Genomic DNA, 20,126 nt, shown 5'->3' on the forward strand with positions numbered 1-20,126 from the left:
CTGCTCTGGATGGCAGGATCATGCTCTGGACAGAAGGCGGGCGCTAAACCGCTGAGCCACCCAGGCATCTCAATTTTGGCCATTTATTAACGTCAACTTTTTCAAATGGTTATGTCTAACTTCATTTTCAAAGTTACTTTCATGCCTTTTAACTTCCTACTTCTTCAAATTTGCAAATGAGGGCTGATCTGTTTTCAGTGGTCTTTACTTCCTAGACCATTAACACAAGACGTTAGTACTGGGCACAGGCTACAATGACCATGGAAGTGCCATGTGATGCCTCATGGAGGTTGTGAGCCAACCAAAGAGACTAACCAAGCACCATGGTGCTGGCCACTGTGACGCATGTTCCCTGCCGCTGGGAATTCAGCTGATGACAACCAGAGTCCATACAGCAGACATAAAATGGTGGTACACAACCACTAACTCCATCCACTACCACTTCTTAGCATAAATATCTGACTCAAAAATCAGTGAGTTTCTTACATTCGAAAGCTATTGAGCAGAACTCTGGGAAAATGGTAGCAGTGGTGGCACAGTCTGTGAATTTCCTTGAATTCCATTTACATTAACAACAAAGCTACTAAAATAATAAAACTAAAGAAACAAAGTGATAGTTGGAGTGTGGGGTCAAACTCTGAAAGCAGCCTCCATGAACATCCGTGGTATCAGCATCAACACAGGACAAAGTAAAGTAAAGGGAGGGAAAGATGACCCTAAGAATCCCCAAATTGTCAACTGAGTCTCCAACCTGACAACAGCAGCTGAAAGTGGAAGAGTTTCAGGGTACATTGCTTCTCTGTATGAATCTTGAGATCTACTTACCAAGTTCCTTATTAAACCCTATTGGATTTGAGTGGAATTCTGAATTTATAGATTAATCATAGATTAATTTGGGGATATACATTATAATACATTATCTTTTTTTTTTTTAAGATTTTATTTATTTATTTATTTATGAGAGACACACAAAGCGAGGCTGAGACACAACACAGGCAGAGGGAGAAGCAGGCTCCATGCAAGGAGTCTGATGTAGGATCTGATCCTGGGTCCCCAGGATCAGGCCCTAGGCTGAAGGCAGCACTAAACCACTGAGCCACCCGGGCTGTCTAATAATACATTATCTTCTCATTCAGGAACACACAAGCTCAGACCTTCATCATAATGTATTCTATAATGATCTTACCCATTTTTGTTTAGATACATTTTCAGGTAACACAGAGTTGATTTTAGGTTTTTTGTGGGATTTTTTTGATTTTGCTACTATAAATGGGATTTTCCCCCATTATATTCTTTACTTGGATAGATTACTGGAGAATATTATTTTGAATAATATTATTCAAATATATTACTGAGAATATTATTAGTTGATCTTGTCAGAACAACTTTCTTGAACTGTTGCTCAGTCTAACAAGATGTTGGTACATTCTCTGGCTTTTCTACATGAACGATCATCAGTTTCCCTGTTTCCATTCAGTGCTTATGCTCCGTCTCTGCATCTCATCTTGCTGCATTGTCCAGGACCACAACCACCCCCTGCACAAAGTACAGGTCTCCTCAGTGCTCCTGTCACTAATAGTAAGGCTGCTAAACACTCATTGATTATGATGTTTGCTACTGATAAATAGCTCTTAAGTTACTGTTTAAATTCATCGAATGCCTTTCTAAATCCAAGCTGAATAGATTACTCCTCTATCATCTTCTCCTGTAGTACTATACTACATTTTCTGGTGACATGCCCTCCTTAAATTCCTGTGAATATAGCCTATTTGGTTATGATGTCTTTTTTTTAACTACACTGTTGAAAATTTTTGTTTCTGTATTCCTAAATGAGACAGATCTAGAATTCCTTTCCTTCTACCACCCGTGTGTGTGTGTATGTGTGTGTGTGGTTTTTTCCAAGATTTTATTATTTATTCATGAGAGACACAGAGAGATAGGCAGAGACACAGGCAGAGGAAGAAGCAAGTTTCCTGTGGGGAGCCTGATGCAGAACTCGATCCCAGGACCCCAGGATCATGCCCTGAGCCGAAGGCAGACGCTCAACCACTGAACCACCCAAGTGCTCAACTCTCTGTGTTTGTAATAAAATTATGCAAATCTCGTAATTTCCCTCTTTTCTGTTCTCTTTTTTTTTTTTTAAAGATTTTATTTATTTATTCATTAGAGACACAAAGAAAGAGACAGAGACACAGGTGGAGAAAGAAGCAGGCTCCATGCAGGGAGCCCGCTGTGTGACTCCATCTCGGGACTTCAGGATCATGCCCTGGGCCGAAGGCAGGCGCTAAACCACTGAGCCACCCAGGGATCCCCTGTTTTCTGTGACAATTCTGGCTAATTACCTTTCATCAGAAATGTTTTTACTTCATCAAATTTATTTCATTTCAAATTTATTAGTGTGACACTGTTCACAGTATGTATTACTTATAAGTCTCTCTGGATTTGTAGTCATGTCCCCTTCTCATTTCTAATGATTTGAGTCTTCCTGATTATTTTTTAAAGATTTTATCTATTTATTTTAGAGAGAAAGAGCAGGGGAAGGAGCAGAGGGAGAAGGAGAGAGAATCTCAAGAGGATTCCATGACCAGGGCAGGGCCCAACCTACGGCTCCATCTCATGACCTGGGCTGAAACCAGGCGCCAGATGCTCAACCAACAGAGCCACTAAGGTGTCCCTCCTGATTAGTTTTAATGTAGGTTTGTCTATCTTACTAGGCTTCCCATTTTTTCGCATTATATTGGCATTCTCAATTTTTCTTTTTCTATTTTACTAATTTCTTCTCTTAGGCATATTATTTCCTTGTATTCATATTATCTGTACTATTGTTTGCTTTTTAGACTTGAGTAAAATATTCAAAACACTAAATATTTTTTAATTCCTTTTTCATGAGTTTTTCTTTCATTCCAAGCATTTTATTTTAGCTACCATTTTACTATAAATAATTTAATAACCTGTGGTCAGAGATCTGAGTCTGCATAACAATTCTTCAAAATTTTTTGGCACTTCCTTTGTGACACTATGAAAAGCATAATATACCTAAAACTAATAGTTATTTTATCCCATTCACTATCCTAAGTGCTTTATACGTGTGGACTTATATAATCCTATTAATAGCCTTATGAGGAAGGTACTATTATCCTCATTTTACAGTTAAGAAAACCAAAGCACAGTAAGATTAAGTCATTTGTTCAAGGTCTCCAGCTAATAAATGCTGAGGTCTGAAATTCTATGCCCTACTACTATGTAAGATTCAGTCTCTCTTTCTCAGGTACAGGTTTCTGTAGGTCTATTATATCTAAATTATTAATCAGATTGCTCAAAACCCCTACATCCCTGCTAATATTTTTCTCTGCTTACACTATCACTTGCTAAAGATCAATCTCCTACTGTAACTGTGAACATGAATTTCCCCTTGTGACCGTCCCTTTTAGTTCACATATTCTAAGGTATATATGATACAATCATGACTGTCACATCCTATTGATGGATTATTAGATAAGGACCCTCCATTGGTATTCTTTTTTCCCTACATCCTAAATGCTTCATATCACAATTACTATATCAACATTCTTTGTGTTAAGAGTTTGGATAGCATATCTTTAAACATCCTTTATTTTCAACCTTACAGTTTTATTTCAGGTGTATCTATTATAAGCAATATAAATTTAGATTTTTTTTTTTTAAATCCCATCTATTTTAGTAGGTAATTATCAGTTTACATTTATTAGGATCATGGACATATTTACCCTTTCTACATTCCTATGCCCTCAGTGACTCTAACTTTTCTCATAGGGTTAGGTCAGGGCCCTGGGGTGAAGGAACAGGCTACAACGTCTCCCGACCTTTGAGGCTTCCAGCTCTTTCACTTTGTCTTCAGTCTCTGTCAGCTTGTCTTTCAGAGCTGCAATTTCCTTCTCCATGGGCATCACAACAGACCGAAGCTTTTCAGCATCCTCTTGGGCCTATGGTGAAAAAGAATTAAATGCTACAACTTACTGGTTCATTGTTTTTCTAAGAAACATTGGCTTGTACATGTTAGACTTGGCACAACAAGTAAGCCTACCGGGTGCTATATTACCTGAACCACATCGGATTCTCAAATGTTGCAAGACTCTAAATGTCAAGTCATCATCACAATTTTCTCAAATATTACACTTAAAAATTGGGAGTAAGTAGGAAAATGGATTCACGGGGATCCCTGGGTGGCTCAGCGGTTTAGCGCCTGCCTTTGGCCCAGGGCGCGATCCTGGAATCCCAAGATCGAGTCCCATGTCAGGCTCCCGGCATGGAGCCTGCTTCTCCCTCCTCCTGTGTCTCTGCCTCTCTCTCTCCCTCTCTCTCTCTCTCTCTATGTCTATCATAAATAAATAAATCTTTAAAAAAAATTGATTCATGTGCCAAATTTGATTTTTTATATCAATTAATTAAATTGGAAAAGACCATATATATAAAAGGAAACATACATACTTTAATTTTCATAATTCTGGTCACTAAATTCATGAAACCATAATTTCTTATGAAATGGCTGGATGAAAGGACTGGTTAGTTTTTGGGTTTTTTTTACAAATTTTTAAAAAAATTTTATTTATTTATAATAGTCACACACACACACAGAGAGAGAGAGAGAGAGAGAGAGGCAGAGACATAGGCAGAGGGAGAAGCAGGCTCCATGCACCGGGAGCCCGACGTGGGACTCGATCCCGGGTCTCCAGGATCGCACCCTGGGCCAAAGGTAGGCGCCAAACCGCTGCGCCACCCAGGGATCCCCAGGACTGGTTAGTTTTTAAACATAAATAGAACAGTGTATATTCTAAAATTTTAGAAAACTATGTTGCTATAAAAAAGCTTCCATCTCAGTTATTTTCAAGAGTAATTTACATATTATTTTACTTTTGATATCTAATTGAAACAACACCAAAGAATGACCCCTAAAACTATTATATTGCTTTCTATCTTTCATTCTCAAAAACACGGATTAAAAGTAATATCCATAAATGAGTAAACTCATGATACTAGATTTTCATTATTTATACTGTATATACAATACATACATATATGTACACATGTATGTGCAATGTGTATATAATGTATATATGTATGCATATGCATTAGTATATATACATGTGTGTAAATGTGTGTATATAACATATATATGTGCATACATATATGTATATATATACTATATACATACTATATAGTGTGCACTATATGCACACACACAGAAACAAAGGTAGACTCACAAAATTAGCTCTTTCCCTGCTGGTTAAAATGAAAATCAAGCTTATTCACTGAATTTAAAAGAGTTCAAGTTCATCCTTAGTGTTCATGGTGGGGAAAATATGTCCAACTATGAGTGGAGTGGAGATTTCCCCAAAAACCATCTCTCTCACCTTTCTGAGGGAGAAAAGAGGACTCACTTTATTTTCCAGTTCTTAAAGAATCATTTCGTCATTTATTTTATTTTTAACTAAGTCCTGTTTGGAAAAGACCTCGGAGCTTAAAATACCCTCAGTCCAGGCTAATTTGGGATACTTACAGAGGCCTGCTGATAAAAATCAGCAGGAAAACAAAAGGAGGGAAGCAAAGAATTTAACACAGATGGAGCTACTTACTGATGCAAAGATGACTCCACAAGTGTTGCACATCATTATAAACAAAACTTGTAAAGATGACTTTTTTAAATGTCAGAAAGGTCAATAAAGACAAGGAAAACTTACTAAGGAGTCATTTGTGGTGATGAGCATAGGGTGGTGCTTGGAAGTGCTGAATTACTATACTGTTCACCTGAAATTAACACAACACTGTGAACTATGCTGGAATTAAAAGTCTAAAAAATTTAGAAAAACAAATACAAAAACAAAAAAGAAAGTATAATCCACATATAATGATTTTATGGATTAAAAGTTGATCCTTAGGACTTTTTCTTTCTTTCCTACTACTTTACTGCCAAGCCTATACCTTCGGTGTAATATTGAACAGAAGACATAAAAGCTGGCATCCTCTGTGCTTCGTCTTCCAGGGAAACAGCTTTCAAGAATTCTGTATCAGTTACAATATTTATTGTAGGGTCGTTTCTGATAAACAAAGAGGAAATGGCCTTCCTTTATGAATTTTCTCAGAATTGTTTTCATGCCTGGGTGTTGCATTTTATTAATCACCTTCTTAGATTTTTTTTTTTTTAAACAACAACAAGGAATATTTAAAAACCTGCCAGGGTCGAGAGGAACCTAAAGATACATGTGGCATCATGCAATGTATTATGGTGCCAGAGATCTCAGAACAGTAAAAAAGGACATTAGGTAAAACTAATGAAGTCAGAATAAAAAGCATAGACTTTAGTTAATAATAATGAGTCAACACTGGTTTAATAGTTGTAACGAATGTACCACTAACAACAGATACTACCAACAGGGAAAATTGAGTGTGGCATATATGGGAACTCTGTATGATCTTCACAGTGGTTCTGTAAATCAAAAAACATCCTAAAAAACAAAATTTATTTTAAAAATAAATTTTGAGGGGAATCCCGGGGTGGCTCAGAAGTTTGGCACCTGCCTTCGGCCCAGGGCATAATAATCCTGGGGTCCTTGGGTCGGGTCCCGCATTGGGCTCCCTGCATGGAGCCTGCTTCTCCCTCTGCCTGTGTCTCTGCCTCTCTCTCTCTCTCTCTGTGACTATCATAAATAAATAAAAAATGAAGAAAACAATCTCCTGCTAAGATTCAGGATAAAATTCCCAGTGGCAGCATCAACCATGAGCCATGTCCAACACCTGGAGGGGGTGATGGCGGCTTGCTATGGACCACACCGTCAGATGACTAAGTAACTCTATGGTCAAGAAGACACTGTTAGGTCCTCATGGACATGCTGAGTTAGTCTTGTCCTGGAACAGGGTAGAATGAAAAAAACAATTTGTGTTTAAAGCTTCTATTTGGAGTACTGGGTTCTCAAATGATTTTTGTGTTATTATAAACATTAACCTTCTAAATACACAAAAGTAGTTCTTGTATGGACCAAGGGTTAGGAGCCAAAGAAAATAATCCAAATGAAATTTAAAAATCAAATTCCACTTATTAATTTTATAGAATATGTGACTTAAAATATATGAATGTACCTACATTAGTAAAGGAAAAGTTCATATAATCACACTGACGGGAAAGCTTTTTAAATTTTCTCAATGATAAAATACTGCACCTTCTATTCAGCCGCTCTGTTCAGGCATCTACGGTAATGTGTTCAAGCACAGCATGCGGTACATTTATCCCACAGGAACCACAATATACTGAGACAGACGGAAAATCATCTGTTTTAAAGCTGTGATTTAGACACATTCACCTGGCAACAACACTCATTCGATAAACATGCAGCACCACTGTGCTAGACACGACTGTAGGTAGGTATACGATACTCCAATAAACAAGGCTCCTGCCCTCGGGGGGCTCCCGTTCCAGCGAGCAAACAACAAATATATCAAACAAGGGAACACTGTGTGTGCTCTAAGGAAATCTGTGCTACAGAAAAAGAGAAATGACAACAGGATAACGCGATCAGAGCTATGGCAAGTGTGGGGGGAAGTATCAGGACAGGCCTCATGCAGCCAAGACATTTGGTCAGAGACGTGAAGATGGGGAGGGAGTCAGCCACGCGGAAGTGAGGGGTCAGTAAGTCAGGCCACCTAGCACTGCATTTAGGAGTGCGTCCACAGAATCCATCCAACAGGAAACAAGAACGTCAGCCTACTGCCACAGTAACATCAGAAGAGGCATCCTGCATCCGGGTGTCAATACTCCTACAGACAAGTGTATTCCTTCATACCTTTTTCATCTCATTTTCTAAATTCTCCTCCTCTTGGCCTTCGGACAGCCTCCTCCTCAGATCGGCTATCTCCCTCTCTGCGGACTCCCGGTACTGCGCCCACTGGCTCCGCTCCTGCTCCAGCCGCAGGTGGAACTGGTGTTCGTAGTCACGGACTGTTTCTACAAAACATCACCACAGATGGCAAGTCTGAGTGCTCTAAGGAAGAATGTTCTGGCACAATGAAATTTTAAAAGGAGTTACATAAGGAGATCATGCCTAGTTTCTGGAAATCTTCTAATTTATGTGAAACAACTTAAAGTTAAGATTTCTGGTATTTGGGATGCCTGGGTGGCTCAGTGGTTGAGCATCTGCCTTCGTCGTGACCCTGGCGTCCTGAGATTGAGTTCTGCATCATGCTCCCCGCAGGGAGCCTGCTTCTCCCTCAGCCTGTCTCTGCCTCTCTCTATCTCTCATGAATAAGTAAATAAAATCTTAAAAAAAAAAAAAAGAATTGTGGTTCTTATTCTGTGCAATTTTGCTAAGGGCTTTAAACCATCTCTAATCTTCATGGTAGGCAGGTGCCATGTGTCTCTCACAGACGGGGAAAGCTCAGGGGAGGTGAGACACTCTGGCCAGAGAATGTTTCACAAGTAGGGAGCAGCAGAGCTGGAATTCAGAGCTGGGACCAACCTCCCGACACTACACTTCAGCTCCTGAGACAAATGGACTGTCACTCCAATCCAACTATCTGAAGGAGGGAGAAAAGGGATATGCTTCTGGAATAGTTTACTATAACTGAGGATTCTAAACTGAGACAAATTCTATATAGTCGCTAGTAAATGGCTTTATCTTTAATCTTAAGGCATTATAGGATAAACACTGCTGACTGCCCCTAACTACGCCCCCCCCCCCAACAAAATCCCACTTTTGTTTTGGAAGCCAGTGGCCCAACTTAAAAACTAGATTTTCCAGCTGCCTTTGTAGTTATGGGTAACCACACACCTGACTAAATGAGAGGGGGTGTATGTGCTGGAGACTTCTACAAAATGTTTGCTGCTTCTCTGAGAGTGACTGGAGGAGGAGTAGCCACTTTCCAGCCATAAGGAGAATGGAGTTGAAACCATACAATAAGGGATGGAGGAAGTGAAGAAACCTGGGACGTTGGTGATGTCGTGGAAGCACTGTAACCAGCCTACAGTCCCTCCCTCCAGACTGCTGCTTCTGTGGGAAAAATGGACTCCTGTGTGGGTAAGCCATGGTTATCAGGTACCATGAAGCTTACAGCCACACCAAAGTGATGGCCACCAACCTGGAAATACAGGCTCCCCTGCCTTCTTTCAGAGAGCACGAAAGCAAAAATGACACCTAAGTGCCCAGATGGGGAGAAAGCCACCACTATTTCACATTTTTAATATTAATTAAACGAAGGATGCCGAGGTGGCTCTACTGTTGAGCATCTGCCTTCGGCTCAGGGCACATTCCCAGAGTCCTGGGATCGAGTTCCACATTGGGCTCCCTGCAGGGAGCCTGCTTCTCCCTCTGCCTGTGTCTTTGTGTGTCTCTCATGAATAAATAAAACCTTAATATATTCCAGGAACCCAAAGCTTAGTGGCAACATCTTTCATTTCATTGGCGCCTGGTCAGAAACACAGGCAGTGACTGGAGCCCCAGTGCCAACAGCAGACAGGCTCAACTGCTACTCTTCCTCCATTCCCAGGTCACAGGCCTGCAGCCCAGACAGCCTGTCTATTCTAGCCCATGCCTTTCTACCACGGAAAAGAGTCTTCCCTGCAATTCTCTGACATCATGGCCACACAGGACTGGGGGGGTGGTCAGGAAGTGTGAGTGGGGACAGGACCCAGCCCGGTGCCCCTGCCCACCCCCTGCACCCAAGCACCCAACCTTGGCAGGGGAACGCAGCCATGGCTCAGCACCACAGCCCCATCCACACTCCCAGTAGGCCTCCTCTACTCGGCTCGGGGCAGAGGCAGACGGCAGCCCCACCAGCGCCACTGACTTCTCCTGTCTCAGAGAGCACAGTGCACCCTGACGACGCTCCTGCATAAAGCCACACGTCAACTCAGGCCACAGCTGAAGACCCTCTGAAAACGCTGTCCACCATTAGCAGCAGCAATCTTGGGAAATCGCAGCACAGATCGAACATTCTTCGTCTTTACCTTTCATCACAGCCTGGAGCGAGGCCACCTCTTCTCTCCACTGTCTTTTCACTTCATCGATTGCTTCCTGCTTGGTGTTCTCAGAGACCGTGGCGATGGCCTTAATGTTCTCCACCTCCGCCTGGGCTTCCCACAACTGCGTGCGCAGGTGCCCCAGGTCATCCTGCGCTGCCTGCAACACTGCATTTTGCCTCTTCAGGTCCTCTGGGGAGAAAGCAGAGGCTTTCCGTTAACCAAGGGTTTGCCTGTATCAGGCTGACCTTCCAAAGAGGTAAAGCATTACATTTATGATGTTAACATCCTAATGAAGAAATTGTAAGCATTAAATTTTAACATGCTATCTTAGAAAATGAAATTTTTTAAAAATTTATTTTAGAGAGAGAGCACGCAGGTGGGAGGAGGGGCAGAGGGCAAGGGAGCCCACCTCAGGGCTTGATCCCAGGACCGCTAGATCATGACCCGAGCCAAAACCAAGAGCCGGACACTCAACTGACTGAGTCACCCATGCGCCCCCCAATATGAAATTATTTTAATAAAAATAAAATTTAAGGTATGCACTGTATCACAAATCCATTGCTTATTAATTATCCAACCAGACAGCAATTAAGTACATAGCTTTACAGTTAAAATGAGGCTCTTTCACTCACTGGCTAATGAACTTATTTGACCTCTTTTGCTGCCTCGGTTTCCACATCTACGAGATGGGCCTTAAGAACAGCCACCTCAGGGATCCCTGGGTGGCGCAGCGGTTTAGCGCCTGCCTTTGGCCCAGAGCGCGATCCTGGAGACCCGGGATCGAATCCCACGTCGGGCTCCCGGTGCATGGAGCCTGCTTCTCCCTCTGCCTATGTCTCTGCCTCTCTCTCTCTCTCTGTGTGTGACTATCATAAATAAATTTAAAAAATTAAAAAAAAAAAAAAAGAACAGCCACCTCAGAAGGTTGCTTTAATGCTAAAACAACTTGCTGAAAATGCTTATTAGTAGTAGTACGATACTGGCACAAAGTAAACATTCAAGAAATGGTTAGCAGAGGAGAAAAGCAAGCCAGAGTCCACAGCAGCTACCAGGTCAAGGATTCTTTAATGTCAGGTTAATTTTCTCCATGCCCCTTTACCACCTCTTAAAGTTTCTCAGACATGCCAGCTGCAGGATTTAAGCCTGGGCAGGACATGTGTTTAGCCAGATGGACTCTCACACAAGGTGAATCTACCGACAGTATGTGGCAGAGTGCCTGTTCCCCACCACACTCACTATTCTCCACTTTTCAAAACCCTTGCCAATGTCACGGGGAGAAGCTGGTGACATCTGTCATCCGTATTCCCCGATCAGTAGTGAGGCTAGTATCTTTTTACACATTTATTAATGTCCATGTTTCTTCTTTGGTGATAGTCTTTACCTGTGTTTCCAATGAACTGTCTTTTCCTCTGGTTTAGAAGAGTATTTTACATACACTGAATACTGACTCTTTTCTTAGAAAACTTGCCCAGTCTGCTACTGTTTGTGTCTCAACTTTTCCATATCTTTCACCATCTAAAAGTTATGAGACATTCATGCAGAAGAATCATCCATCTTTATGTAAAGTCATCAATTCCCTTCACAGAACGCAGTAACTAAGCTAGCTGGCCAGGAGAACAGCCTGACCTAGGGCCTAATTCTATCGCTGGCTGGCTGTAGGACCTGAAGGAGCCACAAAGCCCTCAAGCCAGGATAGTGGCAATGCCTCTCTACGAGAACTTCTAAGCACTTGAAAAAAAATCAAATAGATAATATTAAAGAACTTTTAAAAGTTGTGAAGACAGGGACACCTGGGTGGCTCATCTGCCTTCAGCTCAAGGTGTGATCCCGGGGTCCTGGGATCGAGTCTCCCATTGGGCTCCCTGCAGGGAGCCTGCTTCTCCCTCTGCCTGTGTCTCTGCCTCTCTGTGTGCATCTCTCATGAATAAATAACAAAATCTAAAAAAAAAAAAAAAAAAGTTGTGAAGACACTGATCATTATCACATACACACAAAGAGGAATCCACAGTTTGGCAGTCTGAGTAACAGGGGAAACGTCAGTCATGCTAATTGTAAGTAAAGTTGTTCAAGAGAGCTTGACTCTCTCAACATGTTTCACATTGCTTCATCACCACTATTAAAACCCCACTATTAAAACCCAGGGGCACCTGAGTGGCTCCATCAGTTAAGCATCCGACTCTTGGTTTCGGCTCAGGTCATGATCTCACAGTTGTGGGATCAAACATCCACAGGCTCTATGCTCAGTGGGGTGTCTGCTGGAGATTTTCTCCCCTCCCTCTACCCTCACCCCTGTTCAGTAACCTCCCTCTCTTTCTCAAATAAATAAATATTCTGAAACACAAGTCAGAGAAAGTGATAAGAATGTTAACTGCAGGAAGCAATTATCTATCTGGAAATAAAGACAGACATCTAGGAAACAGTGGCAGGTATGTGGGAGTGACCCCGACACTAAACACGTGAGGCCACAGAAGGAAAACTGTGTGTGTCAGCTTCATGTTCTGCGTGTAAAAGTGTTTTTGTAAAACGTGAACTAAAAGAAAAAAGCATTATCTTTGGGATATTTTGTTATTTCTGAGAACCACAATTTTGTCAAGACTCAAGTCTATACACTCACACCTGCTCATGCTCCTTTTTACTGGAAATTACCCAGAGCTATAGCTATCATGTTGTCACTAGGAAAGAAAAACTGCACATACCAAACCTAAATACTAATTTGTGGCCTGTTTCCACAGAGTTAAGAGAGCAGTACAGAGAGCCCCAAAGAAGACTAGGTCAAATTTTGTTTATGACTTACTTGGTGTGTAATATCTACTTTATGTGCTACATATTAAATATATTTAAGTGAGACAAATAGTTAAAAGTTAGAAAAACCTAAACTTTCTGTACTGAAACAGTTCAAATCTGTTTGCCCATGGTACAGGTTATTATTAAGGAATAGTTATGTTACTATTTTGGTTTTGTATACATAATGATAAAGATTTTCAAACCTGCTCTAAAACAGAATCTATGAAAAAAAAAAAACTGAGAATCTAGTACAATCTTTGACATACCTATCACCAAGATTTGGCCACATTTATTTCAAGCATCCTTTTTCTATGAAGTATTTTAAAAATAAGCCCCAGAAACAATATTACATTTTCTAACATACGACACATGCACCTCTAAAAACATGAACATTTTCTTATGCAAACACGGTGCCATTGTCACACTTAACATGTTTGATATAATCTAATAGCCAAACTGTAGTAAAATTTCTCCAATTACCACAAAAATGTCTTTTGGAAGACCTGTTTGAATTAGGATTCAATGAAGACACTTCATTTGGTTATACTAACACTTCACAGAATACTTCAGAGACAAATATACAGAATTCATATACTACCTATTATGTAGTTTCATCTTCTTTTTTTTTTTTTAAGGATTTTATTTTTAAGTAATCTCTACACCAAACGTGGGGCTTGAACTTGCAACCATGAGATCAAGAGCCACACATGCCACTGAATGAGCCAGCCGGGTGCCCGAGCTTCATCAATTTTTAATATTACTGTTATATCTGCCTCAATTTCTTTTTAAGAAATAGAACATTACAAAAGCTCTACCTCCCTCAGAAGTAACAACTCTCAGGAATTTGAAGGTTTCCATTATCAGGCATATTTTTACACCTTTACTCTGACACAGGCTCTTAAACCTTAATGCTCTCAACAGCGCGGTGTTCTTCTGCAATTATCTCTAACCCTCAACACTGCTTGTGAGATGGTTAATACACGTAAACTACTTCGTTTGGTAACTGCAGTGCCACAGTGCCAAAGCATGAGCTATCACGTTCATGGGCACACAGATATGGAGCAGGAATCTACCTTTTCTATACAGATGTTCCCAATTTTCTACACCACTATCCCAGGTTTTTTCTATTTTTGTAAAACCATCTATGCCATATGTCACATTTCTCTTTATGTGAAGACCCGATTATGGAACTCCTACCCTATAAAAATGCTCTATTCTCATGCTAGTACTACCCTACCAAAATACAGCAGTATTTTTACTATTTTGTCTATTCTTGCTTGTACACATTTAAAGTTTTGATAGTTTAATAAAAGCACCATAGTAGTTCTGGATGAAATAGGAAGACTTTACCTACCAGATTCAAAAGTTATTATTATAAGCTTTATGTACCCACTACCCAACTCCAGCAATCAAAGCCTATGGGCAGCCTTGCCCCATCCACCCATGTGCACTCCACAACATACTATTAGGAGATAAGTCCCAGACATTTTTTTTTTTAAGCTAATAAACTTTATTTTCTTAGAGCAATGTCAGGCTCACAGCAAAACCGAGCAGGAAGTAGAGGTCCCATCACTCTGGCCCTACGCCCACACAAGCTCCCCTACTGTCCACACCCCTCACCACAGCAGTACATTTGTTATCATCACTAAGCCTACAATGACACATTATCAAAGTCCACAGTCTACACTAGGACAATGTGTAATAACGTGTATCTACCATTGTGCATCATACAGAATAATGCCTAAAAAATCCTCTCTGCACTGCCTATTCATTCCTTTTTCCCTCCTAACCCATGGCAACCAATCATTTTACTGCCTCGGCAGTTTTCCCCTTTTCCAAGACGTTCTATCATTAGAATCCTACAGTATGTAGTCTTTTCAGATTCGCTTCTTCCACTTGATGACTTTCTTTTTATGCTGAATATTCCACTATCTGGATGTACCAGTTTATCTGTTTATCTACTAAAGGACATCTTGATTGCTTCCAAGTTTTGGCAATTATTAATAAAGTTGCTATACACATCCACGTGCAGGTTTTTGTATGGACAGGAATTTTCAATTCATTCAGGTATACACTAAGGAGGAAAACTTTTAAATGATATTAGCTAAGAGTATGTTTAGTTTTGTAAGAAACTGCACAACTACCTCCCAAAGTGACTGACTGTACTATCTTGTATTCCCATCAGCAATGCATGAAAGTTCCAACTGCTCCACATCATCAGCAGCACTTGGTACCGTGTTTTAGATTTGGGGCATTACAATATGTGTAGTTATTTCTCATTTTTCAACATATTCACAGATTTATGCAGCCATTACCACAATCAATTTTGGAACATTCTAATCTCCCCAGAAAGAAACCCAGTGCTCTTTATGACCTCCCAACTCTCTAGCCCCTCCCCCCCACCCCCCAGTATCAAGCAACCACTAATTTACTTCTATCCCTATTGACCATCTATCTACCTATTCTGGATATTTCAAAGAAATGTAATCCTACAATACATGATCCTCTGTCACTTAGCATAATGCTTTCAAAGTTCAACCCTGCTGTAGTGAGTGTCAGCACTTCATTCCTTTTTATGCAGGAATAATAAAAATCTATCCATTCATCAGGTGACATTTGGGTTGCCCCTCACATTTTGGCTATTATGAATATTGCTGCTACAGCTGTTTATGTGCAGGTTTATATATGGACACTTTTTTTGTGTGTCAGGAGTGAAATTCTGGATCAAATGTTAACTCCATTTAACCATTTTAAGAGCTGAAAGGCTATTTTCCAAACCTATGGACCATTTAACCATCCTGCTAGTAGTGTGTGAGGGTACTTACTTCTCTCCATCTTGCCATACCTGTTATTAACTGACGTCTTGATACAGGCATCCTAGTGGGTGTGAAGTGGAATCTCACTATAACTCTGATTTGTGATTCTGATAGTGACATTGAGCATCCTATGTGTTTACTGGCCACTTGTGTATCTTCTTTGAAGCAATGTCTATTCAGTCTGTTGACCATTTTTAACTGAGCTGTCTTTGTATTAGTTATGAGTTTCTGATATATATAGATAAAAGTCCCTTATCTGATATAATATTTGCGGAAATTTGTCCCATTCAGTGGGCTGTCTTTTCACTACCTTGACAGTGTTCCTGGAAACACAAAAACATTTAATTTTGATGAAGTCTACTCTGTCTACTTCTTCACTGGTTGCTTCTGCTTATAATGTCCTATCTAAGACATCACTGCCTAATTCCAAGGTTGCAAAGATTTCTCCCAAGATTTTCTCCTAAGAGTTTTATAGTCTATCTTTTAAACCTAGGTCCTTGAGACATTCCAAGTGAATCTGTATAAATGCTGGGGATCCAAGTAATTCTTGTGCATGTGGATATCCAGATGTCTCAGCACAATGTGTTGAAAAGGTGTTTTTTTCCCCAGCTGAATTGTTTTGACATCTTGTAGAAAATCAATTGATCATATATACAAGGTTTACTCCTGGATTCTAAACTCTATTTCATGGAACTACTACCTATACTTATGCTAGCACTACACTGTCTTGATTACTGTTGCTTTGTAGTAAGTTTTAAAGTCAGGAGATATGAGTCCTCTGACTTGGTTCTTGTTTTCCAAAAATGTTTTGGGCCTGCATCCCTAACGTGTCGTATAAATTTTAGGATCAGCCTCTCCACTTCTACAAAAAAGGCAACTAAGACAATGAAAGACACTGCATTAAATATGTAAACCAGGGGGTATGGTCAAGTATTAAGTCTTCTGATATATGAACATAGAATTTTTTCCAATTATTTAGATTATTTTAAGTTTTTTAACACCATTTTTAAAGTTTTCAATGTACAAGTTTTACACTTAATTTTCTTAATTTTATTGTTTCTTCCTAAATACATCATTAATTTTGATGCTACTGTAAACAGAATTGTTTCCTTAGTTCCATTTTCAGACTATTCATTGCAAGTATATAGAAGTACAAATGGTTTGAACCCATAGGTCAATTAATCTCTGACAAAGCAGGAAAGAACACCCAATGGGAAAAGAATCTCTCTTCAAAAAATAGTGTTAGGAAAACTGGACAGCAACATGTAGAAGAATGAAACTGGACCACTTTCTTACACCATAACAAAATACAGACCTAAATGTGAGATATGAAATCATAAAAATCATAGAGAACATAAGCAGCAAATTCTTTGACATTGACTATAACAAATTCTAGATATGTCTCCTACGGCATAGGGAAACAAAAGCAAAAATAAACTATTGGGATTTCAAAAAATAAATAGCTTCTGCACAGCAAAGGAGACAATCAACAACCTTAAGAGGCAGCCTACTGAATGGGAGAAGATATTTGCCGATGACATACCTGATAAAGGGCTAGTACCCGAAATCCATAAAGAATTGATTGGGGGCAGCCCGGGTGGTTCAGCGGTTTAGCGCTGCCTTCAGCCCAGGGCCTGATCCTGGGGACCCGGGATCGAGTCCCGCGTCGGGCTCCCTGCATGGAGCCTGCTTCTCCCTCTGCCTATGTCTCTGCCCCTTTCTCTCTCTCTCTCTCTCTCTCTCTCTCTCTCTCTCTCTCTGTATTGTGTGTCTCTCATGAATGAATAAATAATATCTTTAAAAATAAAAATTAAAAAAGAATTGATTGGGACGCCTGGGTGGCCCAGTGGATGGGTGTGGCTTCGGCTCAGGACATGAAGCATGTAGCATGGAGTCCCGGGATCGAGTCCTGCATTGGGCTCCCTGCATGGAACCTACCTCTGTCTCCCTCATGAATAAATAAAATCTTTAAAAAAAGAAATACATAAATGTTACTCTTCTTTAGCTCTTTTCTTTTCCCATGTCTATGCTGTTATTATTATAGACACTATCATCTATATATGCTAAAAACCCAATGATACATTGCTATAACTATTGCTTCGTGTAGTTTTCTCTTAAAGAAACTGAGAGGAGAAAGGAGACCAAGTATATCTTTATAGCATGTGTTATACTAACCTTATTTACCATTTCTGGCTTTCTTCAATTGATCCTTTGGATTGGAATTACCATCTGGTGTCAGTTCCTTAGTCTAATATAGCTTTCCTCCCACACAACTCCTTTGTGCTGATATTGGCAAATATATTACATTTCCATACGTTACAGGGCCAATAAAACAGAAATATACATATTGCCTTATATCATTGCCTTTTAAAAAGATTTTGAGAAAGAAAAAGTGTGGGAGAGAGAGCACAAGAGGGTGGGGGGCAAAGGGAGAGGGAGAAGCAGGATCCTCACTCAGCAGGAAGCCCCAGGGCTCAACCCCAGGACCCAGGGATCATGACCTGAGCTGAGGGGAAACACTTAACTTACTGAGCCATCCAGGCACCCTTTATATCAACGCTTTCTGAAATCCATTAAGAAATATTTATACTCTGTTATAATTGCACAATTATCTTACCAAGGACTTTTTTTTTTTCATGTAAGTTCAAATTACTGTCTGTAATTATTTGTTTTCAGTTGAAGAATTTCCTTCAGTATATCTTGAAAAGCAATTTTCTAGGAAAAAAATTTCTCAGTTTTTGTCTGAGATAATGTCTTTCATCTTTTTTGAAAGACGCTTTTGCTGGAAAAAGGATTCTTGGGGTTCCCCCCGCTTTTGGGCATTTAAAATGCATCCTACTGCCTCCTGGCCACCATCGTTTATAAAGAGAAGTCATCAGTTAATCTCATTGAAGTTCCTTATAGGTGACAAGTTGTCTTTCTCTGGCTCCTTTCTAAGGTTTTCTGTGTCTCTGGGTTTCAACATTTTTACTATGATGTGTCTGTGTGTGGATATCTTTGCATATCTTTAGCCTACTTTGACTTCAATGAGCTTCTTAGATATCTTAGATACTTTTAATCAAATGTGGGAAATTTTCAGCCATTCTCTCTCTTCAAATATTTTTTTTTCTCTCTCACCTCTCCTTCTGAACGTCCCATTATACCTATATTGGCAAATTTAATAATGCCCCACATTTCTATTAGGCTCTGTTCGTGCTTCTATTTTCTTTCAGTTCTTCAAACTGGACAATCTTAAGCGATCTATCTTCAAGTTCACTAATTCTTTCTTCTGCCAATTCAAACCTACTGCTGAGCCCCTACACTGAATTTTTCATTTTAGTTGTACTTTTCAACTTCAGAATTTCCACTGGATTGTTATAATTTCTTTACTGAAAGTTCTCCATTTGATGAAACACTGTCACACTTTACTTCATTAAGTACGTTATTCTCTGGTTCTTTTAACATGTATGACCACTTTGAAGTGTCCATTAAATCTGTTATCTGGTCAGTCTCACAGGCATTGCACGTTTTCCTTGGTATGGATCAGAGTTTCCTAAGTTTTCTGTTGTTATTGTTGAAAGTGACTTTTTTTTTTAATAATATATTGCAGCAATTCTGGTACTGATCCACCCAATCCTCTTCCCAGCTTCTTGTCATCTATTTGTCTAGTAGTTAGCTGGATTTAAATATAAGTTCATTTCTTCTCCTCTACCCCTGCAGTGTGAAGCTGCTGCTGTTGCTCCTGAAAAAGTATGCCTTGGGCATGTGCAGAGTCACTGTGGAATGAGAGCTTTTGCAGGGCTACCTTTTGAGTGTCTCTTTCCCTGACCATATCCATCAAACTCCACACTTTACTGCTGGTACTCTTCTAAGTAATATATCTGCTTTAGGAAAGGGTACTGAGTTGGGGAGATGGAAGTGGTAGCCTCTGGTCTTCTTCGCTTGTTTCTCCCATCATGGAACCTCCATCCAGTACACCATACCCAAGGTACAGCTTCTACCTTGACTGGGGTTGGGCAGAAGAAAGGAGCTCAATTTCTCAGCCACATTCAACTGCAACTTCACCTCTGTAACAGGTAGCTAGGTGGGGGTGGAGAGGAAGGTTCCATAGTCCTCAACTGTGAGCTGGGGAGAGCGCAGGTCCTGTGTTCTTGACGTCAACCACCTGGAGTTGAGTTTCTGTAATACCAGGCTGGGAGGGGAGGGAAAGGTAGCAGTTCATGGATCAAATGCCAGAGACTCTATTTTTGCCAAGATTTAGTAGATTTTCTTGAACTAATGTTTCATTTGCTAAAGGACCACTTCTAGAGACTTAAGTGGTTGTTTTTTAAAGAATAATTTTCATCAGTTTTGCTGGGGAATGTGTCTGCAGTTCATGTTACAAGAAATGGGACTCCCAAACTTATCATTTACCCATAAATACTTCAGCATGTATCTCTAGGAGATAATGACCATTTTTTAAAATACACATGAAACTTAGCATCTTAACCACTTTTAAGGGTACAATTCAATGGTGTTAAAAGTATTCACCTTGTTGTGCAATCAATCTCTACAACTTT

At 40.1% G+C, this 20,126-nt stretch overlaps 1 protein-coding gene across 3 annotated transcripts in view; it reads right to left on the reverse strand.

The window, feature by feature from the left end:
• RABEP1 (rabaptin, RAB GTPase binding effector protein 1) overlaps nucleotides 1-20,126 on the reverse strand; it is a 100,243-nt gene that overhangs the window by 33,441 nt on the left and 46,676 nt on the right. For all 3 annotated transcript variants that reach the window (XM_072730012.1, XM_072730013.1, XM_072730011.1), the window contains 3 exons: nucleotides 9,974-10,177; nucleotides 7,815-7,975; nucleotides 3,843-3,962 (listed from right to left, as the gene is read on the reverse strand). In XM_072730012.1, the coding sequence (XP_072586113.1) occupies nucleotides 3,843-3,962; nucleotides 7,815-7,975; nucleotides 9,974-10,177 (485 nt within the window). The remainder of the gene's footprint in view (nucleotides 1-3,842; nucleotides 3,963-7,814; nucleotides 7,976-9,973; nucleotides 10,178-20,126) is intronic.

This window comes from Vulpes vulpes, chromosome 12 (genome assembly GCF_048418805.1).
Source record: "Vulpes vulpes isolate BD-2025 chromosome 12, VulVul3, whole genome shotgun sequence".
In the NCBI taxonomy this organism is placed as follows: Eukaryota; Metazoa; Chordata; class Mammalia; order Carnivora; family Canidae; genus Vulpes; species Vulpes vulpes.